Source organism: Berghia stephanieae, chromosome 6 (assembly GCF_034508935.2).
Source record: "Berghia stephanieae isolate SIO BIC M18660-M18661 chromosome 6, UCSD_Bste_1.3, whole genome shotgun sequence".
NCBI lineage: Eukaryota > Metazoa > Mollusca > Gastropoda > Nudibranchia > Aeolidiidae > Berghia > Berghia stephanieae.
In genome coordinates, this window is record NC_088365.1 from 60,650,421 (window position 1) to 60,675,474 (window position 25,054).

At 35.7% G+C, this 25,054-nt stretch overlaps 2 protein-coding genes across 2 annotated transcripts in view; one reads left to right on the top strand and one right to left on the bottom strand.

Annotated features, from left to right (window-relative positions):
* LOC144975369 (uncharacterized) overlaps positions 1-174 on the top strand; it is a 27,193-nt gene extending 27,019 nt beyond the window's left edge. Inside the window, exon 4 of the mRNA XM_078919374.1 lies at positions 1-174. This exon is cut by the window's left edge and continues 1,753 nt beyond it. The gene's annotated coding sequence lies outside the window, so the exon portion shown is untranslated.
* A 17,413-nt stretch (positions 175-17,587) lies between these two features.
* LOC144975370 (uncharacterized) overlaps positions 17,588-25,054 on the bottom strand; it is a 49,133-nt gene continuing 41,666 nt past the window's right edge. The window contains exon 24 of the mRNA XM_078919375.1: positions 17,588-24,011. Coding sequence (XP_078775501.1) covers positions 21,307-24,011 — 2,705 coding nt within the window. The 3' untranslated portion in view covers positions 17,588-21,306. The remainder of the gene's footprint in view (positions 24,012-25,054) is intronic.

Here is a 25,054-nt window from a genome sequence, read left to right on the forward strand (position 1 = left end):
AACACAATATCCTGCACAATATTGAAAATAAATTAAAGAAAAGACAGTTGTTACCATGTTGGAAAGTCCAAGGATGTCAAGGTCATAGGTCATGCCTTCATTTAGAGAATAATATGCGATTCTTTCATTTCTTTGTATTTATTAAACGAGTTATTTTTATCGTGCCAAATAACACTACGAGCTTGCGAGTTTATTCAACGCCTCTATTTAAGATTCTTAGATATTTCGTGACCAATTGTATGGTAGTAGTACCTTCGATTCACCATAATTAGTATTTTTCTCCATCTGCTTGAATGACACATTGACACAAAAAGAAAAACGTTGGATTTGTATTCATGCGCACCAAAAGATTAGACGTCTATTTTTACTTACCAATCATATTATGTCGTTTACACCTTATTTACCATCAATAAATAGTGCGAAAATATTCCACACTCGTTGAATATTTTTTTTATACTACGCATTCAAAGCATTATTCAACGATTGCGTATTTTTAAAGAAATGATAGGATTGTCCAATGAGGGGGGTGGGGGTGGGGGGTGGGGGGGGGGGATGTTGTGGAATAAATATAATTTCTTACATTGCAAAATACCCTTCGTTCAAATTTCGCAATAATTTAACTTTTACTGGTTTTTATTCATCCCTATGTAACACCGTTTTGAGACGGTGGTTCACATAATATAAGATCGGCCATATTGTTTTAAGCCAGACATGGTCGCTAAAGTAGATCCCGTCGACTTAGATAACTTGTCGCCGTAAGAGATTTGACTACACAGTTATCCTTACTGTCAGTTTAGTAGTTGAATGTATCAATAAATATGAGCGAAGATAAATTGAAATGGTTCAGACATGTAACGAGACGAGAGAGTGAGTACGCGGGAAGAAAAGTATTGGACTTACAATTGGCGGATAAGAGGAAAACGGGACGCCCAAGACTAGATGGTTTGATAAGGGTAAGGACGATATGAAGAAACTGGGCATGGAGGAAGATGATGCTCTGAACCGAGATGCATGGAGATGTGGCATTCATTATGGCAACCCTGCAACATGCGGGATAAGCTGAAAGAAGAAGAAGATTAGTAGTCGAATGTGAAGTACGTAAATATCAAATAACTAATTATACTGTATAATAAATCTGTAATAATTTGAAACAGCGATGTGTACCGATCAGTTTCAAATTAACGATAAATGTTGTTTATATAACTTGGAAAAATTGTATCTATGCATGAAAGTTACACAGAGTATTTAAAAGTTTTAAATCCTATAAGCTCTTAAACGTTACGATATAATATACGATACGATACGATGCGAATAATGTTATCAAATTAAAAAATTAAGGAGCAGGCACCCGTGTAAGATAAAGAACTGAATCGAGGTCGGCTGATTTTTTGGGATGGTGTATTTTTTTCTTACATTTTTCTTTCTTGCTTTGTCTGGCACCTTTCATACACGCTTCTTCTGAATAATGTTATGTCGTGTAATATGACTTAGATTAAATGTCATAATTTTTATGTAGGTTTGTTATAACAACTTCAATTCACAGTTAAGTTAGTATTTCCACTGCTAATCAAGACAGGTGATTGTATATATTTCGTCCATGCGTACGCATTTTAATTATTCCACCCATTGTTCCTGCAGCGATTTGAAACACATTCGGAATTCCAAGAAACAAGGAGTGCCTGAGTGGGGTTTCTCCCATAGTGGGCAGGGAGGCACTTACTGTGTCTTCTTTCCCCCTGAATCTGTTTTCCAACATGCTCTCTGTCTTTGTCTTGGGATGAGATTTTACATCGTTTTGTCCTGGCCCTGGCCGGATATCCTGGCTGGGAGGGAAACAGTCAAATGTATAGTTAGTTTTGGGAGATGATATTTTTTTCCTTGTAAATCATCTCTCTGTTATGCACTGTACTATTTTTTCTTTATATTATATGTGATTTGTAAAACATTTGAATGTATTCCTCTTAGTTGGGACCTGTGCTTGTGTCTGGATGAGACGTTTAGGTGATCTCAAACTAAGTACTTTGATAGTGTGCTCCTGGAATCTACACCTGTTCCTTGTTTGAACCAATTCCCCCTTTGTCTTACATTTTCTTGGGTGCTTTAATTGTAAATCTAGAACTTTTTACTATCCCATTTTCTTCCTTTTTACTGGCGCTGATATGACCTTAATGTGTTGCAAGCGCAGTAAAACCTTTAAAAACAAAACAAACAAACAAACAAGTTAGTATCTAATTCCACTGCTAATCAAGACAGGTGGTTGTATATATATTTCGTCCATGCGTACCCATTATAAATTATTCCAATCATCGCTCCTACAGCGATTTGAAACACTTTCGGAATTCCAAGAAACAAGGAGTGCCTGAGTGGGGTTTCTCCCATAGTGGGCAGGGAGGCACTTACTGTGTCTTCTATCCCCCTGAATCTGTTTTCCAACATGCTCTCTGTCTTTGTCTTGGGATGAGATTTTACATCGTTTTGTCCTGGCCCTGGCCGGATATCCTGGCTGAGAGGGAAACAGTCAAATGTATAGTTAGTTTTGGGAGATGATATAAAGTGGTAAGCATACCCATGTGTCAAGCTGAACAAAATGACCAATCGTGATGTTAGATATTTCAAAAACTGTGAACACTTTTCACTATGTGGGTCACTTTGAGCACATTTTGCAATGTAACCAATAACCTCGAGCACATGGAAATGTAATATAGATCATGCCCATTGACAATTTACACCCTATTTGATGCTATTTGGTGTCTAAATTGCTCCTGTGTACAGTTTGTTTATAAATAAATGAATTTTAATATTAATTTATTGCATACCAGTTACTCCATGAATAATTAAGCGCCAAGAGCCTCATTGTTGAGGATACCGTGCGATCTATTATTACTATTATTATTATTATTATTATTATTATTATTATTATTATTATTATTATTATTATCATTATTATTATTATTATTATTATTATTATTATCATCATCATCATCATTATTATTATTATTATTATTATTATTATTATTATTATTATTATTATTATTATTATTATTATTATTATTAATTCTTCATTACTTTTGTTTGGAGGAAAATTGACTGAACACATGTCAAGGACAGACATCAAGAAAATGATATCAGAGGGGTAGAAACCTTGGTTCACACATTTGCAGGTCTGATAACCGAACGCAATTGGATTCAATAGTCTGGTGTCACGTCGCCCAGCAACGGCGGCCATCGTGGTTCTAAACAAAGAAAATCGGTACTTTTTATTCTTCATGCTGGCTAAAACTTTTCATATGTCATGTGATCAGAATGTGTACAAGTCAAAACATGATCAGATTTATAGTGTTTTTCCCCCTGGATAGGCTTTTATGCTCGTCGGAGAAATATTTCATAAGGGCGTCCGCCATTGTTCCGATAGTTTAGAGCCAGTTACCTAAGTTACCATGCGTCATTACGAGGGAAGTGACGTTACGACTGTTGAAGCGTATTACTGAACGAGAGATATCTATAAATAATGGGGATGATCTATATTAACTTCTCATGTGCTCGAGGTCATTGGTCACATTGTAAAATGTGCCCAAAGTGACACACATAGTGAACAGTGTTCACAGATTTTTAAATGTCTAACATCACGATTGGTCATTTTATTCGACTGGACACATGGGTATGTCTATAACATTTGTAAACAAAGCAGCGTGTTTACATTTGTTGAGAAATATCCAATCGTTGGACAGCAACAAATCATGTGATTGATGACCTGGTTGGACCAAGACATGAAAATTATAGATCGCTCCCATTCTAACAATGATGACTTTATTCTTGATCAAATGTCTACATTTGTGACCAATCGTACCAAAACGGTATTATATCAAGTTGAACTCAATGCTTAAAATTGAACTTAAACTAGCTGTGAATACGATGAAAGTGGAGTTTTGATAAATTCATAGAGCCTAGAGCCTGTTGAAACCGGGGTAAGGCGCTATAGAAGGAACGAAACTGATGTCACTCAGATCTTTGTTATTGTTTTAGACAGCCATTTTTATGAGTAGTTCTCACTAAATTTTATCAGACTATAGAAGGAACGAAATTGACGTCGCTCAGTCAGTTCTTTGTTATTATTTTTAGACAGCCATTTTCATGAATTGTTCTCACTAAATTGTATTAATTAGACTATTAACGTTCAAAGTTACACATAGTTTTGTGTGTTGGTACTTTATATCTGGCTGGCGAATGTTCCGAGTATTTTGGTTAGACGCACAGCATCAATACAAATGTAATTTATTTTCATGATTACCTCCATTGAGGAGAGTGAGTTTTTTTCTTAACTTATTTTATATAATTTTTCTTCTTCTAATTTTTAACGCTTTGGCTCAACACCGACATGCACTTATTTGCAGGTCTGATAACCCAATTCCTTATGGGCTCATTGTTGTAATGGAAACCTTTTTTAAAAAAATGACGCAAAATCTTGTCCATTATAACAATGTTAAAAACTAGGCCCATTAGCGGGTTCGGGTGTCAGACCTGCATATATGTACATGTCGACAACACTCAAATTACTTCATTTATCTCTTACCGACTAATTACCGGATTGGCATGGTAGCTCACATTTAAATCGACTGTAAAATTATTGTCACATGATATATATATATATATATATATATATATATATATATATATATATATATATATATATATATATATGTATGTATATATATATGTGTGATATTTGAAGAAATATTATGCATTATTATATTGACGAACAATAATATTGTCTCCTATGTTGAGTTTTTGTGGTATAACATTAGAGAGTTAAATTATATATATATATATATATATACATATATATATATATATATATATATATATATATATATATATATATATATATATATATACAAATAACTTATTCTGTTGTTCTGGTGTATGGAGCTGGGAGCTTATACCTTGACAGAGAGAGAGAGAGAGAGAGAGAGAGAGAGAGAGAGAGAGAAAGAAAAAGAAAGAAAGAAAGACAGACAGAGAGAGAGAGAGAGAGAGAGAGAGGGTGGGACAGAGAGAGGGGGGGGGAGAGGGAGGGAGAGAGAGAGAGAGGGTGGGACAGAGAGAGGGGTGGGGAGAGGGAGGGAGAGGAGAGAGAGAAGAGAGAGAGAGAGAGAGAGAGAGAGAGAGAGAGAGGGTGGGACAGAGAGAGGGGTGGGGAGAGAGAGAGAGAGAGAGAGAGAGAGAGAGAGAGAGGGTGGGACAGAGAGAGGGGTGGGGAGAGGGAGGGAGAGAGAGAGAGAGAGAGAGAGGGTGGGACAGAGAGATGGGTGGGGAGAGGGAGGGAGAGAGGGAGAGAGAGAGAGAGAGAGAGAGAGAGAGAGAGAGAGAGTATTGTTTGGTACCTACCGTTTTGTACACACAATACATTACATTATGACATTCTATCTATTTACGTTAAATCAAATACACACCACGTAATGGTACCATTAAACAGTTTCAAAATAAAGCAATAAAAACAACAACAACAAAAAACAAAACGTGTTCACTCTTTTATGTCCCATGTTTATTCTTTGTCAATTTTCATACATTTTTCGATAATAACAAGATATGAAGTGAGTAGGAAAGTGCCAGAAGACAAAATAGAGAATAAAAATTTCGCGGCGACGATGGGGGTTCGAACCCGCGACCTTACTGGTACGACAACTCCGCCTGGCCGGGGAGAGCGTGACTCTACCGCCACTCCAAAACAAAAAAAGTGGTTTCAAACTCTATGACTATCTTGAACCGCTCCCCCCGACTTCATGAGGTCATGAGTTCAACCGTAGCCGTCGTTATGTTATATATAGTATGCAGATGACGTCACTCAGGCCTTTGTTATTGTTTTTGCCATCCGCGTTTGTGAGTTGTTCTCACTAAACTGTATTAACCAGACTATAAAAGTTCATGGTTACACAGAGTTTGTGTGTTGGTCCGTTATACTTCCGGATGGCAATGTTGTGAACTCCTTGGCCAAGCGCATTCTATCTATAGCCTGATACTGAAATCCATAAAGACTGGCATTTTGACGTCATTATTTGGTTTTTGCACCGTCTAGTGAGATGTCGTTAGTAGAGCTCATGGAAACAAGTTATTGCATTGGCTGAACTATTGAATACAACTCACGATTTGTTTTCTTTTGTGGCAAAAGACTGGCATTTTGACGTCATATTTTGGTCAGTGTCAGGCCATAACTTTACGAAGGCCACGGTTCAACACACACAAATTCCAAGGAAGTATTGTCTTCTGGCACTTTCCTACTTACTTTATTTCTTGTTATTGTTATCGTCAACATAATAAGCGCATACTCCGCTCACTTTTCTGAATGATCATACATTATATTCCGGACAAAGCGAATTGTAACTAGTGCTCTGTTTTGTTGCGGCTATGTGGTCTAGTGATATGACACTCGCTTTCGGATCGGAAGGTCCTGGGTTCGAGTCTCGCGCTCGGCGCATAGTTGAGTCCTTGGAAAAGGCTCTTAACTCACATTCTCTCACCGTACTCAGGTGTAAAATGAGTACCTGGCCGTTAACAGCGTTGTCTTTGTCCGAAAAATTGTAATATCGCCTAACAGGCGTCATGTCCCGTCCCACATGCTAAATGTCGCTGTTGACCAGGGACCCCTTGTAAAGCGCTTTGAGCGTATTTAGTGGATATTGCGCTATATAAAACCTCAATTATTTTTTTGGTTGGATTGTTGTTTGTCACTGTCTGAATTAATCGTTACAACATGGAAGTGGAGGTAGTTATAATAGGGCAAGGTGGGGGAATTCCACGCCCAACTTTTTCAGTTTATTGTCATAAAGTTTCTATTGATGAGGTGAACACACAAACAGAATACAAATATCCCACGGCCATTCTCACTTGGATTCTGTACAAATAATATTTTTTTAAAAAGGAACGAAACTTCATAAATTCCTAATTTTCTCTTTATTCACACTGGCGCTGATATAACCTAAATGTGTTGCAAGCGCCGTAAAACCCTTAAAAACAAAAAAACATATTCACATTTTGGGTAATTCCACACCCATCATGACAAGCATGTAAAAAGCGAGAAGTAAAAAAGCAGGAACAATAATGAAGGTCTGAAATGAACACAACAACAATCTTTGTACATCATGACATGAGACCAATAGACCGAGGCGGGTGTTCCGATAGCTCAGTTGGTAGAGCACTCGATTCACAATCAAAGGGACGGAGATCGATCCCGAGGTGCAGTCTAGCGATTTGAGTTTGAGTAAGCAGTATCTTCTATTCTGCTGTATCGTTTCTTGACATGGTCACGGACTGTTCCCCAGTTTAGGTTGTATAATTTGGCAGCACATTTGCAGCCCATCCCTCCAGATGTAACGAGATCGACCGCTTTTTTTATTTTTTTATTATTTTCTTTTTAGCTTTATATAGCGCAATATCCACTAAATGTGCTCAAAGCACTTTACAAGGGGTTCCTGGTCAACAGCAACATTTAACATGTAAGACGGGACATGCCGCCTGTTAGGCGATATTTCAATTTTTCAGACTAAGACAACGCTGTTAACGGTCAGGTACTCATTTTACACCTGAGTACGGTGAGAGAATGTGAGTAAAGAGCCTTTTCCAAGGACTCAACACTATGCGCCGAGCGCGAGGCTCGAACCCAGGACCTTCCGATCCGAAAGCGAGTGTCATACCACAAGACCACATAGCCGCACTTTCGCCATATCTACATGGTCATACGACATCGTCTTTTCTTGTAATTCATCAACATGATAAGCCAATCGCTATAGAAAATGGATAAAAACATGAACATACATTTTGATTCCCTTCTAGATCCAGCTCTTAAGCATGGGCATACATAAGTGACATCATGTAGGCCCACAATAAGGCTTATTATTCAAACAGTATTAAGGGGCGGTTTGGGTCTTTTCTAAAAAAAAAGTTTAATTACCTATATTGGCGGTTTTAATCATTCTGTATCGTCAATATAGGTTAAAAACAACATTAATGGTGAAAATTTTTAATTATCTGTGTTGATACCCATTTTGCGACCTAATTTGGGGTCTGACATTAAAAAAATATAACAATCTTGTGGCAAACGTTCCACAAAAAACTAATGAAGGAATGACCTCCATATTCTTCCCTCTTGTCAACATTGTACCATAGTGTGTCACAACAGAGAGATTTTACGGCTTTAGGTTATGGAATTTTTATTAGAACATTACAAAGTTGAGAATCAAAATGTTATGACAAAATTGATCTTAAAAATTCAGAATTAGGATTATAATTCAAAATTCACATATCTTATCAAAAACAATCTCTCTGATGTGACATAATACGTTATCTCTGTGATAACTGTGGAAATTTTCAGACCATTTCATTGAAAAGATTCTGAGAAACGTTTGACACAGTTTCCCATACCCTTAGAAAAATGACATATTGAGAAAATAGCAAAATGGCTTCCCGTTTTTCACACTTTCCTTACTACCTGTACCATTTTAGACTTTGTTTTTCGTGTCTTTATAGTCTACTTTAAGAATTTGGACTTCAATTATATTATTTCTAAGATAATAAAATATCATTTTCCACCAAAATTTCAAAATCAATTTTTCGAAGGATTTTCCTAATAATTTGACCCAAACCGCCCCTTAATAGGCTTCCAAGAATTTTGGATGATGTGCTTTTCTAAGAAAAACAATTAGTAAACTATGTTGGGCCAATAGGATTCAGTAGTCGTAACGTCACTTCCTTCCTAATGACGCATGGTAACTTAGTAACACTGGCTCTAAACTATCGGAACAATGGCGGACGCCCGTATGAAATATTTATCCGGCGAGCATAAAAGCGTTTCCATAGGAAAAAAACCCCATAAATTTGATCATGTTTTGACTTTTACACATTCTGATCACAAGGCATACGAAAAGGGAACGAAAAGTTCTAGCTAGCATGAAGAATAAAAAGTAATGATTTTCTTTGTTTAGAACCAAGATGGCCGCCGTTGCCGGGCGCGTGACATCAGACTACTGAATCGTATTCCGCACCCGCTTGACACCCAGTCTCAAATACAGAAGAATTAGGGGAGAATTAATTCAGCTTTCCAAGATAATACATAATATAAATGTTATAAATCCATCAATTTCGTTTACATTTTCCAAGATTACGTACACCAGAGGCGACACATATTTAATACATTCCAAGATTTCAGACAAAAATAAAACAGAACTCATTTATTATACGTATAGTGAAAACACAAAAATTGCATGTTCTTTGAATCAATTTAAAATCTTAGTTGATAGGGAGTTAAAGTCTTTGAGATTTAAGTATGACTAAAATGTTTTATTCTATTTTACTAAAATAGAAATTGAAAATTAATAATTCGATTAATTTCTGAATTCAAATTCATTTTGTTAATTATTTTTATCTATTCATTTATTTGTTTGTTTGATTTAGTTATTTATCCATTTATTTATTTACCTATTATAATATACTTTAAATTGTCATGTGGATAAAATTTCCCATTACTTTCATGACAAGTAAAATGCATGACATCTGAAACAATGTTAAATCATGATAATTTATCAGAGACTTATGTATGGTTATTATCTTTATTGCTTTCATGAATATTTTTGTCATTAATATTTCATTGTGCTATAAACTTTGTACATTTAGGATTCATTCGATCATGACCAATTTTCAATTACAAGCTTTCTATGAGAGTATTTTTCGATTTTACATTGCCGTATTGACACATTTTTCCTTGCATTCAAAGTTGTGTAAAACTGTCTGTGAATGATACAATACAAGCTATATGATATTCTGTCATTATAAACTATTGTATAAGGGATTTAAAGGATAATTCCTATATTAAGCCTTTATAAGATAGGATAAGACATGGGATTTTGATCAAATATTTCAAATCTCGCTTAAAGTTTTATCTTTTTACGTCATAATGTTGCAATATTATTTTCATATTTTGTTGTTGTTAAATTGAATTCGTATCACGTTTCCTTCACACTTGTCTCACTGGTAATATGTTTTGTTTTATATCACTGTAAAGCGCTTAGAGCCTGCGACATTGGGGTAAAGCGCTATATAAATGCCATTTATTATTATTATTATTTCACAAAAAAAGACACGAGAAATTCCCTGACATTTATGAATCTAAAATAGGCTCAGCAACTTACTTAAAGCATCTAGAACAGGTTTGGGGGTAAATTTTACATGTCCGATGAATGATTAAGCATTTCTAGCTTGAGCTTCAAAGTTGAAGAAGATTTAGCAACATTTTGCCATATTTGAAAACCATGTGTTGTACTTACCTTCATTGGGCTCATAACAATTTGAAAAATTGGCAGAATTCAACAGTAGTAAAAGTAGCTGGTTCTTAAAATAAAAATAAAAAAATAAAATTGAGCTTTTATATAGCGCAATATCCACTAAATGTGCTAAAAGCGCTTTACAAGGGGTCCCTGGTCAACAGCAACATTTAACATGTAGGACGGGACATAACGCCAGTTAGGCGATATTACAATTTTTCGGACAAAGACAACGTTGTTTACTGCCAAGTATTCATTTTACACCTGAGTTCGGTGAGAGAATGTGAATAAAGAGCCTTTTCCAAGGACTCAACTATGCGCCGAGCGCGAGGCTCGAACCCAGGACCTTCCGATCCGAAAGCGAGTGTCATACCACTAGACCACATAGCCGCACAAACAGGAAATAGAAATCAAAGGCAGGTAAAACTTTGAACAGTTAGAACATTATCCAATGGGTATTTTTGCATTCTTTCTGCGAAGAGCTTGATATAATGAATGTGGGCGTGGAATTATCCCCGGGTTTGGAATTCCCCCACCTTGCCCTACATATTTACATGCAGACATTTAACAGAACTGATATAACAATACTGATTATGATAGTGAGGATGATGTTGATGATACTAGTACAAAGTAGTAGTACTAGTAGTAGTAGTAGTAGTAGTAGTAGTAGTAGTAGTAGTAGTAGTAGTAGTAGTAGTAGTAGTAGTAGTAGTAGTAATTGTAGTAGTAGTAGTAGTAGTAGTAGTAGTAGTAGTAGTAGTAGTAGTAGTAGTAGTAGTAGTAGTAGTAGTAGTTTGTTTGTTTGTTTTTAATGGTTTACGGCGCTTGCAACACATTTAGGTTATATCAGCGCCAGTAATAGGGAAGAAAATGGGATGGTAAAAACTTCTAGAATTACAATTAAAGCATCCAAGAATAAGGCAGACAAAGGGAACTGGTTCAAATAGGGAACAGTCGTAGATTCCAAGAGCTCACCATCAGTGCACTTAGTTTGAGATCACCCAAAAATCTCATCCAGACACAAGCACAGGTCCCAACGAAGAGGAATACACTCAAATGTTTACAAATCATATAAAATACACAAACAAAACATAATACAGTGCATAACAGAGAGATGATTTACAAGGAAAAAAAAATATCATCTCCCAAAACTAACTACACATTTGAATGTTTCCCTCCCAGCCAGGGTCGGGACAAAACCAAGTAATCTCATTCCAAGACAAAGACAGAAAACACGTTATAAACCAGATATAGGGGATAGAAGACACAGTAAGTACCTCCCTGCCCACTATGGGAGGTCAGGAACCCCACCCAGTGCGAGACATTTAGATCATTTCAGCACCAGTAAAAAAGAAGAAAATGGAATAGTCAAAAGATTGTAGATTTAAAATTAAAGCCGCCAAGAAAAATTATGACAAAGGGGAATGGTACAAATAGGGAACTGATGCATATTCCAAGAGGATACTGTCAATGTACTTAGCTTGAGTTCACCCAAAAGTCTCATCCAGATACAAGCACAGGATCCCACTGAGGAATACACTCAAATGCGTTCAATAATATACATTCAAAACAACATATACAATACATAATGATTTACAAGGGAAACATATAATCTCCCATAACTTGACATTTGACAAGTCAACTCATTAGTCAAGGACTCCGGCCAGAGCTAGTACAAAACCAAGTAATCCTATTCCAAGACAAAGACAAAAAGCAACTCGGAAAACAGATATAAGGGGATAGAAGACACAGCGTGACCATTTGCCCAACATGGGGAGGTCAAAGGCCCCAACTTTTCCACTTCATCTGCTCACAAAGAAGAATATGATGATGATGATGATTAAAAAAAAGAAAAATGAGCTTTATATAACGCAATATCCACTAAATGTGCTCAGAGCGCTTTACAAGGGGTCTCTGGTCAACAGCAACATTTAACATGTAGGACGGGACATGACGCCTGTTAGGCGATATAACAATTTTTCGGACAAAGACAACGCTGTTAACGGCCAGGTACTCATTTTACACCTGAGTATGGTGAGAGAATGTGAGTAAAGACCCTTTTCCAAGGACTCAACTATGCGCTGAGCGCGAGGCTCGAACCCAGGACCTTCCGATCTGAAAGTGAGTGTCATACCACAAGATCACATAGCCGCACGATGATGATAATGATGAAAAAGAAGAAGGAGAATGTGAATGGTAATCAATGATAACTTCGAAATATATTCCTTTTTCTTTATCCGAGAAAAGTTTATCAAAACTCGGAATAAAATTGTTCAGATCTGATTTTAACTTCAATCACCACCATTTCTTTTGTCGGATTAAAAAAAACAACCCCCAATAAAAACAACCATGAAAAGAACAAACAAACAAATAACCGACGATTTTAACATGAAAAAGGACAGAACAAAATGTGTATTTTTACTGATACAGTCATTTATTTACAGTAAATATTTACAATTAACATTTGCATGCTGACTACTGAAAATCATGACATCTACAACTAGATATTTTACGTACAAAAACCATTGGTTGTTGTTTGTTTAATCGAACTATTCATTTCATAACAATACCAGGAACGGTGACAAGACAGACAGCAGACTCTCGTATTGAAACCTTTCATTCATTCATTCATTATTGACTAGAGAGTATGTAACCAGCAACTCAAAACAAACAAATATGTTAAAAATAAAAATAAAAACAAAAAACATGGGGGCAATTCATAACAGCTGATCATCGAATATTATTCAAGAAATCACAACATTTTGTTGTGTCATTTGGTTTGTTGTGTGTATGTATTTGTGTGTGCGTGCGCGCGCGCGCGTGTGTGTGTGTAACAAAAGTATTGAAAGTGATCTGTAAGTTTGTTTTTAATGATTTTACGGCGCTTACAGCGCTTACAACACATTTCGGTTATATCAGCGCCAGTAAAAAGGAAGAAATTGGGATAGTAAAAAGTTCTAGAATTACAGTTAAAGCACCAAAGAGAAAGTAAGACAAAGGGGAACTGGGAACAAATAGGGATCAGATGTAGATTCCAAGAGCATACCATCAATGTACTTAGATTGAGATCACCTAAAAGTCCCATCCGGACACAAGCACAAAATCCAACAAAGAGGAATACACTCAAATGCTTACATTATACATTCAAAATAACAAATATGATAATACATAACAGAGAGATGATTTACAAGGGAAAAAAATATCATCTCCCAAAACAATAATTATGCATTTGACTGTTTCCCTCCCAGCTAAGGACTCGGGCCAGTGTCAGGCCAAAACTTAGTAATCTCATTCCAAGACAAAGACAGAAAGCAATTGGAAAACAGATACAGGGGGATAGAAGACAGCACGTACCTCCCTGGGAACCCCACCCAGGATGTAGTCTGCTTTTAACCAAAGACACAGGCACTCCCATTCCATCAGTATTATCAATTTACAGCATTGCAATGATATGTAATAATATCAATAAGTTTACTGAAGTTTTTTTTTTTTCCATCTATGAAAAAAAATATTTTAAAAAATAAAAAAATAAAAAAGTAGAGAGATGAAGTCATGATCCTGAGGAAAGAAGAATGCCACCATGAACAGAATGCTGTGATCCAATAACTTTTATATTATGAATTCTAGTTACCAGTGATATTGAATGGTTCATAGTGAGTTAACATGCGCTTGCAGCGCTAAGGTCGCGGGTTCAAACCCCCATCACCGCCGCGAAATTGTTTTATTCTCTATTGTCTTCTGGCACTTTTCTACTCACTTCATCTCTTGTTTTATATCCTATATGATGGAGGCATGCCTACTACTACTACTGTTTATGCAACTTTGATTCAATCAAACCTGAGACAAAAGGAACATTTGGAAAAGATTACTTATTATCCGAATTTCGAAGCAATATTTGATACTTTTGAGGGCCCATTGTAAATTTTAGGATTCATTCATGGTTAGTCCTGTCGGTTTTTCTCCCCTTGAAAATTACGAATTTTTTCACAAATTGAGGTTGGTAGGTCTGATTTAAAAGAAAAAAAAATAGCGGATGTTTTAAGTTTCCATCTAATTCTCTGGGTTGAATAATAATTTTTCAAAAATTCAATAACCGATAGATTGGCGCCAAAACGCACAACAGGATTAGTTTCTCAGTGTCCAAACAGTGGGCTAAGTAAGTTGATACTTTGTAAACACTTCTTTGTCACTTTGAGAAACAAATCATACGTGTCTTTTGATGCAAGCAAGTCTCTCAGCTTTTTAAGACATTTATCAATCATTGTTCAACCGATGGAACCTCATGAATGGTAGATTATTTCTATAATTCTTTCAGTTTCTATAATTTGATGCCTTTTTTTGGTTAAAAATGTCAGGAAAATGACCTTTTTTCCCATAGCCCCATTTTCACATAAACACCCCGAGTGACAGGAAGAAATGAATCACATTTGCACGCTTCATGGCAGACATTTTGGTTACAACTTAAAAATCATTAAAGATAAATTTGCATCCATTTGGCTACATAAAAATAATTCGTTTTTTAAAAAATTTACCAAAAACAGTAAATAAGAAAAAAAATTGTTTATAAAATTAATATTTCAAAGAAATTATTTCATTGTGAATCTGAATTCAGTCAAAGCCATTGTGATGTTTTTATATTGTTGTTTTGTTTTACGGCGCTTGCAACACTATTAGGTTATATCAGCGCCAGAAAAAAAGGAACAAAATGGGATAGTCAAATTCTAGAATTACAATTAAAGCACCCAAAAAAAAGTAAGACAAATAGGGATCAGATGTAGATTCCAAGAGCAGACCATCAATGTACTTAGTAGTCTGAGATCACCTTTAAGTCTCATCCGGACACAAGCACAAGATCCAACAAAGAGGAATACAATCAAATGCTTACATTTCATTATACATTCAAATATAATAATACATAACGGAGAGATGATTTACAAGAAAAAAAATATCATCTCCCAAAACAATAACTATGCATTTGACTTGTTTCCCTCCTAGCCAAGTATTCCGGCCAGGGTCAGGACAAAACCAAGTAATCTCATAACAAGACAAAGACAGAATGCATGCAAATTGGGAAACAGTTATAAGGGGATAGAAGACACAGTAAGAACCTCCCAGCAATTGTGACCTATCGTCCAAAAACAGTATTATGTCGGAATGAACCTTGAGGTTGACAAGAGATGATAGTTCAGTGCTGATGGTGACAAAAAAAAAAGTAAAAAAGGAGGAAATTTTTTGAATGTTTGCCTTTAAGCCCCATTTTTTTTTTTTTTACTGCATTAGCAACACCCATTTCTAAAAGAACGGAGATCAACTATCATTAATAGTCAGATAAACTATCATTAATAACTATCATTAATAGTCAGATAAACTATCATTAATAACTATCATTAATAGTCAGATAAACTATCATTAATAACTATCATTAATAGTCAGATAACTATCATTAATAGTCAGATAAACTATCATTAATAGTCAGATAAACTACATTAATAACTATCATTAATAGTCAGATAAACTATCATTAATAACTATCATTAATAGTCAGATAAACTATCATTAATAACTATCATTAATGGTCAGATAAACTAACATTAATAACTATCATTAATAGTCAGATAAACTATCATTAATAACTATCATTAATAGTCAGATAAACTATCATTAATAACTATCATTAATAGTCAGATAAACTATCATTAATAGTCAGATAAACTATCATTAATAACTATCATTAATAGTCAGATAAACTATCATTAATAACTATCATTAATAGTCAGATAAACTATCATTAATAACTATCATTAATAGTCAGATAAACTATCATTAATAACTATCATTAATAGTCAGATAAACTATCATTAATAACTATCATTAATGGTCAGATAAACTATCATTAATAACTATCATTAATAGTCAGATAAACTATCGCTGATCTACACAACGTTCAGTTATCTTCACCGATCGTTTATAGAAAGATTTAGCTGAAATGAAAAATGAACGGTAACTTCGCAAGACATAACTATGAGGAAAAGTATTGAGAGAACTGCAGAAGAGGCCGAAAAGATTATAAAAAATTGCAGATTCCCACAGTATGCGAAAAAACATCAACGACGATAGATTTTGTAACTTGAGAAGGAATGATGCACGGTCTCCATAATATATAAGACATACCAAAGTTACCAAAAATTTAAAATGTCATGTCTTTTGACTTCAAAAGTAATATTTTAATCCTCTCAATCGCCCAAACATAATACCTTGCTTGTTTGTTTGTTTTGTTTCCAAGGGTTTTACGGTGCTTGCAACACATTCAGGTCATATCAGCGCCGGTAAAAAGGAAGAAAATGGATAGTAAGAACATTCTAGATGTACAATTAAAAGGACTTGTGGAAAAAGTAAGACGAAGGGGGAAATGGTTCAAATAGGGAACAGATGTAGTATCAGTGTACGTACTTAGTCTCACCCAGACACCAGCACAAGATTCCAGTAAGAGGAATACTCTCAAATGTTTACAAATCATATATGTTAAAAATAACAGTACATAACAGAGAGATGATTTACAAGGGAAAAAATAACATCTCTCAAAACTATAACTATACATGTTTCCCTCCAGCCAGGGTTAGGACAAAACTAAGTAATCTCATTCCAAGACAAAGACAGAAAGCAATTGGACAACAGCTAAAGGGGTATAGAAGACACAGCAAGTACCTCCCTGCCCACTATGGGAGGTCGGGAACCCCACCCAGAAATAATACCTTTTTGAATTGGTGAATAACATAATTTATAAAACATCAACAGCGACTGTGCTTGTTATCGCTGTTCACAGAACGCATATTGTTATATATATTATATAGAAATGTAATCCAAATTTTAAATTTAACAACAGTGCAACAAGCTACAATCTTTGCCAATTGTGGTTTGCTCCAAAAGATTGATACCTCCATCTATATAATACATATATATTTAATAATAATAATAATATCATCAATCAATTTTTTTTATAATCTGGCAATGGATTTATTTACATCGAGATATGCACATTGTTGTATTCATTACACTTAACAGGACATTGATTATTACAAATATCTTGGTGGTAGAGGAACAAATACTTAACGGAAAATGGCGAAATAATTGTGTTTTATAATGAGTTTGTGGGGAAAAAAATTGGAATCTCTGTCTTATGCCATGAAAAGATAATATATTAAAATTAATAATAAATCTATCAATATCATTATTTTGTAGAACTATATAGAAGTAGTGGTGATATAGCAATAACTATTTTTTGTTCGGTTTTTTTTTTTAGGGTAACTATATTTTGTTCGTTTTTGTTATTTTAGGGCTTTACCGTGGGACACTTTTAGGTCATATCAGCGTCAGCAAAAGGGAAGAGAATGGGATAGTCAACAAATTCTAGATTTACAAATAAAAGTAACAGCACGCTAGAAAAAGTAAGACAATAACAAAGGGGACTGGTTCAAATAGGGAAACAGATGAAGATTCCAAGAGCTTGCCACATGTTCATAGTTTGAGATCACCTTAAGGTCTCATCCAGACAAGAGCAAAGGATCCCACTAGTTTTTAAAATTATGTTGACACCTCGTCCAAAAATGGAAAGACTGGTGCGAAGAGCCAAGGGAGATGGGTCCTTAAACTTGAAGTTTCTCTACATAATAAGGAAGAAGAAGAAGAAGAAGAAGAAGAAGAAGAAGAAGAAGAAGAAGAAGAAGAAGAAGAAGAAGAAGAAGAAGAAGAAGTAGAAGAAGAAGAAGAAGAAGAAGAAGAAGAAGAAGAAGAAGAAGAAGAAGAAGAAGAAGAAGAAGAAGAAGAAGAAGAAGAAGAAGAAATGGCGGAAAGCAGTCGGTGTATCATTGGGAATGTGTCAATAAAACTGACATGCCATCACTTTATCTTCATTTTCCAACAATATGACACCCAATCTAAATCCTAGCTCAACCACTTTCAAAGCTTGGCATTTCTTAGTATTATATTTTGTTGTTTGTCAGAAATAATATAAATAGGAGTTGGCGACCTTTGCAATGCTTTCACTTTCATCACATCAGCTCATAATGATTGACGATAATAAAAGCTAAGAAGATTATGTAAGTTGTTCAACATTCGCCCACTGCACAAATAATAATAAGCTCATTCATTCATTCATTCATTCAGTAGTAGATAATTTCTGTCATTTCTCACTTCATAATATGCAATCCTCAATTCAAAAGCCACAGGACACGAGTTGAATCAAAGTTAGATAGACTGCATTTTACTGTAAGCGCTTAAATTTGTCAAGGAACAAACTGTTCATGTCAATCTTGGCAATGTGTAACCTTTAGGTCGTCATAATTAATAAGGAAACGTAAACATTTTCCGGGCATTATAATATGTTTTGTATTTTTTATGGAGCTTGGCATGGATACTGACACTCTTAGGCCACAAAAGTGCTTTTGAAGACATAACTTAAAAGAAATATGAAACAGACACATTAGATAATCATATTTACGAGAAAGTTAGTCTATTTATCAATACCTGCATCACTCATCAGTCATTAATAAACAGGAAAAGTAAGGTAGAGTGGGCATTCAAGAAAGAAAAAGAGCAAAACGGATCCAGGCTGCAAACTCCTACTCCTACACAAGACTATTCATAATCAAAAAAAAAAAAAAACATCCAACTCGGATCCAATCAAATCCCCCTGGCAAGAAAAAATAAAGTTAGTGAAGGAGTAGAGAGCATGCTTATCTGGCAATGGGTTTCAAATTGATAATGATTTAAGATTTGACGGAGCTTATATGACAAATACTTTTAAGGTCAGATCGGCACCTGAAATGGTTGATTAGACTTGTAAGTTATCGATTATAATATGGTATTTATACATAAAATAATTACATTTTTGACAAGATTTGATATAAAACGTAACAACAACACGATAACAACACCAAATATATCATGCAATGACAACACCAATTTGACATATTATAACATTATCATAACAGTTTTAAAAAATAATCATAAATTGGTCAAGTCATCATGTTTTGGAAATGGTTGTAGCTTTGGTCATGAGCATATGAGATTTTCTTTTGAATAATAATAATTATAATTATAATAAAATGGGTTTTTCTTCTTCTGTATTATTTTACCCTTCACAACATCAATCAACAATTCAAATCTATACAGAAAAACAAAGAATAAGAGCGTGTGAATTATCAAGATCATCACATGATGAGAAAAAGCGGAGATATATAATTAATCAATACGGTAATAAATGAATCTTGGGGAATTACAATCAAAAAATAACATTTAAGTACTTTGAAAAATATCAGACAATGTGGTCGAGAGTGTTGTGGTGAATAGAAATGATGATATGTCATTTGTTTCAATTTTAAGTAATTAAATATTAGTACCAGAAATATTTTTTTTTCAAAAATGAAATTGACGTGTATTTTCTCCCTACAGTCTAGAAAATAAATAAGAGGATATAATATATCTCTATTTTCATGCCCTAAAAGAACCAGTAGTTTGGGAAGAGGAGAGGGGGGAAAAAGCACCATTCATAATCAGCAAGGAGATAGATAAGTGTTTTGCAATGCTTTGTGAATCAGTCAGCACCAAGTATTTTAACTTTAGGAAACAAAAGATTTTTTTAAAAATAATGATGATGATGATGATGATGATGATGATAATAAAATAATATAATATTTCATATGTGGGGTTTAATGGTACGATTTCAATGTTTAAGACCCATCCGGCATAACTGATATTGAGGCCAGTTCAGTTATTGCCGTTTTAATTCCCTTGTTTAATTCTTGGTAATCATTATATTATTATAACCAACAGAAAAGACAGTGTGAATTAAAACAGCTCAAACAAAAATAAAGTTAAAAAAATAAATTTAAAAAAGATGAAAAAAGCGAATTCAATGGCTTTCACTCTCAATTAATTTTTTTTCTTTTCTATTCGTTATAATAGAGGAGGAGGATAAAATACAATTTCTTGAATTGCAAAACATTTCAATTTCAAGTTTCTATTTCTCATTATTTCATTTCTATTTCTATACACTCGCTGTTCGAGGTATAATATCTAATCCCTACATAAAATCGAGACAGTGGGTTACATAGTAGTATATTTAAGTAGCTATTTCTCTAGAGGTTAAATTGATTACAATCATTTTGCAGTATGATAATAACCTGGTATTTGTTAAAAAACTAATCAAACTTATTTCTGTAGTAGATTGATATAAAACAATGAAAAAAGAAAAATTTGGCTAGAAAACGTTAGCATCATTCTATAGTCAAAAGTATTGCACAAAAATGAATATACAGCTTTAAAAAAAAACAAACAATAAAAACCAACAAATAAACAGTACAAACCTTCACTGATTATATTATTAACTGAAGAAGGGTTTTTTTTAGCCCAAAACCATCCATGTTTGGTATTTTGTTAATTTCTTTGAAGTTGTTATTCATTTTTGAACATTACTTTTTACAGTTCACAGCTTCTAGTGGCTTTGTATTATTAACGTCATCGCATGTATCGATAGATTGAGATGAGACCCCAAACTTGTCGTCTAAGTCTTGGAGTTGAAGAACGAAATATAATCACAAGATGAGAAATAAACCACGTGTTGGAAGAAAATGATTGCAGTCAACCTATTATAATGACCAAAAAAAAAAAAATTATAATGACTATATACAACTGTTTCCAATAGAAATTAGAGATAATAAGTAAATTCACAGCAGCAATGGTTTAATCTGATTTGACTCTCACCTCATTCATTAATTTATGTTAAGTATTTCAAGTTTGATACTCACTCTCGAAGTCTTTTCAATTTTCATTGTAAAAAGCAGCATTGAATTAAACACAAACTAAATGACGCAGTATATTAAAAATAGATGATTGTCCAGTAGTTAAAATCCAACAGAATTTAATATTTGTTTGATCAGTATGCATATATTCATTATCAATCTATCTTACATGAGATTGTATTGAATCCTCCAGGTCACTAACTTCCAAAGCCCTGACCGTCCAGCCCGTGGGTAGAGAAGCCCATACCAGAAGCATGGGGAGGAGGGGGTGCTGGAGGGTAGCCATAGGCCCCACCCATCATGGACGGAGGCATCATCGGCCACATAGCTCCTCCCATGGCCGACGGGGCCGCTGGAGTTGGAGCCCCCATCATTAAAGAAGACATGCTGGGGTATCCTAGACTCGGCTGGGGGTACCCCATCATGGCAGCCTGGGGTGACATCATAGGGGAAGTGGAGAATGGCAGAGCTCCAGGATTTGCATAAGTGGAGCCGTACGCTCCGAATGCATTGTGTGTGGCGGCAGCGCCATATGCAACAGCTGCAGCAGCCGCAGCGGCACCTCCGAGGCCACCGCCTGCAGGACTAGAGAATGCACTCATCCCGGTATTGTAATTAAGAGATGGTGGGGTGGGCCCAATGCCAACACCGATCCCACCCGCACCGTTCAGTCGGAATAGTTGAGGGTTCGCAAATGACGCGGAGGATGCCGGGGTGGCGGAAGAAATAGAAGAGGCTGACACAGAGCCTGGGTGAGCTCTGAAAGCACTTCCGCTACCTATGATGGAATCGTTGGAGAATGGTTGGGATGGCTGTGGTAGAGACTGAGATGAGGACATCGATGAACTTGTGGCTGATAATGATAATGGGTCATCACCCTTTGGACTAGAGCTGAATGGTCGAAATGCTGGTAGGGAAGGAATGTTGAGACTATTGTTGCTTGTGGCAGATGAAGGGTTGTTGACCATATTTGAATCGAATTGAGATTTACTGCTATCCATAGACAATACTGAGGAATTGTTACTATTGGTGGGAGGACTAGAGGATGAGAAATTAGGAATGGTAAGAGAAGTGGCCGAGTTGTTATTCTTAGAGTTTTTAATATTTTTGTCCAAGTTGGCTCCTGATGATGATGATGATGAAGACAATGATGTGGAATTGTTGCTATTTTTGGATTTGGAAGAGGAACTTTTGTTTCTTTTTGATTTTGAGGTAGTTTGTGATGATTCAGTGGTGACAACTTTAGACGAGTCTGATCCACCGAGTACTGTTAAGGAGTAAGGACTGTTGTCTCGTTTGGAGGAGTCTGGGGTTGCCGTTGACGATGGCCGACTGTTATTGTCATGATATGTTGGAACAGACAAAGTTGGTGTGTTGGACGGTGTTGAATTGGAAGTGGATGATGGTCTAGATGGTGTTTGTTGTTGTTGTTGTTGATGGGGGTTAGTTTGTTGTATGAATGGTTGTGGTTGTTGATTTGGTGGATAATGACTAGGGTTGGTGTTGGTATTGGTCAGCTGATCAATGCCAAATCCAGTGTGTTGTGACGGGTTGTTATACTGTGTGTTCAATGAGTTTTGATTATTGTTATTATTGTTGTTTTGTTGATTTACAAAATTAGAATTGGAGGACATTGATGGCAGGGAGGAGGAAAATGTTTGTTGATCCCCTGATCCTCCTATAATTGACTGCTGTTGTGGTTGTTGTTGACTATGAGACATAAATTGTGAGGGTTGAGGTCCTAGACCACCTCCATAACTAGCTGTAGCAGGCTGGAAGCCAAATGGAGATTGCTGGTTGGTTGACGCTCCGGTCTGCTGGAAATTAGGGTTATTCATTTGAGGTCCCATGTTGTTACTACCAAATTGTTGATTATTCGGGTTAGAGATGTTTTGTGGTTGCTGGTTGTTTATACCATATTGCTGTTGCTGCTGCTGCTGTTGTGGATCAAAAGGTCCGGCTGTGGTGTTGGATTGTGGTCCACCAAACATCATCGGATTGTTGCTATTTGTAGGCTGTGATTGTTGTGATTGGTTGCTGTTGTTGTTAGGGGGAGGAGCCATTTGAGGAGTTGGGCCCATGCCATGATTAAACGATGGCATAAAGTTGGGCATCATGGCCATATTATATGATTGAGAATGCCCTCCCATTGGTTGCATCATAGCTCCGCCCATTGCACCACCAAACATATTGTTGGGCTGTTGGAAGTTGTTAGGAGGAATACTGTTATTACTGGTAGTACTGTTATTATTGCCACTGTTACTGTTATTGTTGTTAGAATTATTAAATCCTTGGTTATTACTATTGAAACCACCTGGAAAGTTCATGTTATTATTTGGGTTCATAGAATTATTATTAATGCTGTTGTTATTCATAGTTGACTGCATAGCCGAATTCTGACTAGCTGTACCACCACTTTGGCTATTGACATTGCTATCCCCTGGCATAGGGACCATTCCAGATGGCTGTTGCTGATTTTGGTTGCCGTACATTCCTGGATTGTTGTTGTTGTTGTTGCCGCTTGGATATCCTGACGGTGTCATCATTCCCATGTTTCCCATACCCATAGCGCCTCCGTGACTCATCAGATTGGACGGTGGAAGATGGGCAGCACCGCCACCCACTGGCGGCTGTTGTTGTTGTTGTTGTGATGGTGGAAGAAGCTGCTGCTGTTGATGCTGCTGCTGCTGAGGTGCAGAGCCAAAGTTTGCTTGCCACATTCTGTTCAGATCTGGGAAGCCTTCATTTGACGGCATTGCTGCAGCTGATGACGATGATGATGAAGATGATGTTGATGTGGATAGCGGTGGTTGTTGTTGTTGACTCTGAGATTGGTTTTGAACAGTAGGTCCTCCGGGTTGTCCCATCAGACCAGGGTTCTGAGATTGCATTGAAGATCCAACTGTAAGAAAAGAGCGAAAAATAATAAAGAGATAAAGTGTGAAGTAGAAAGATATACAATGAGGGTCCGCTTCAATTCACTCTCAAAGAAAAAAACATTTTAAAAAAATCCTCTTACTCTTTAAGTAAATTAAAATCCTGTATTAAAAAAAGGTTGGTTTGTTTTTCGTTTTCATGGATTTTATGTTACTCGAGAGATTTTTAACCCAGCACAAGTAAAAAGTAGTTGATGGGATAGTCAAATGATAGCATTTCAACTTAAGAAGCAACCATGAGAAAGTAAGACAGTGACAATAGGTACAGTTTCAAAATTCAAATAGAAAAAAAAGTTCAAGATAATCAATCATTCATTTGTCTACAGTTCAGACCGATCTTTGGATCCCAAAAAGTCACAGAGAAATTCAATTCACACATGATCCAAACAATATTGGATACTGTCAAATGGTTTCAAAATGTACAAATTTAATTAAAACAAAGCCAGTATAAGAATACTGTAGAGAGATAAACCAAGCAACATACACCAGATACAGCCTGGGTAAAAGAAAATGTAGTCTCATTACAAAACAAGATATTTATATGCGTTTTTTATTTTTAAGGGTTTTACACGTTTGCGACATATTTAGGTCATATCAGCGCCAAATAAAAGGAAGTGCAATATCCACTAAATGTGTTCAATACGCTTTACAAGGGGTCCCTGGTCAACATCAACATTTAACATTTAGGACAGGACATGACGCCTATTAGACAATGTTACAATTTTTTTCAGACAGAGACAACGCTGTAAACAGCCACACCTGAGTTGGTGAGAGAATGTGAGTAAAGAGTCTTTTCCAAGGACTCAACTATGTGCAGAGTGTAGCTCGAACCCAGGACCTTCCGATCTGAAAGCGAGTGTCATACCACTGGACCACATAGCAGCACAGTACATGACTTTACTCTTTTCTAAGGTGGCTCAGACATTTTTGTTTTTGGTTAAACTGAATAATTCATTGATTATTATTATCTATTAAAATATATTAATCACTGTAACCTAAAAATTCGTTG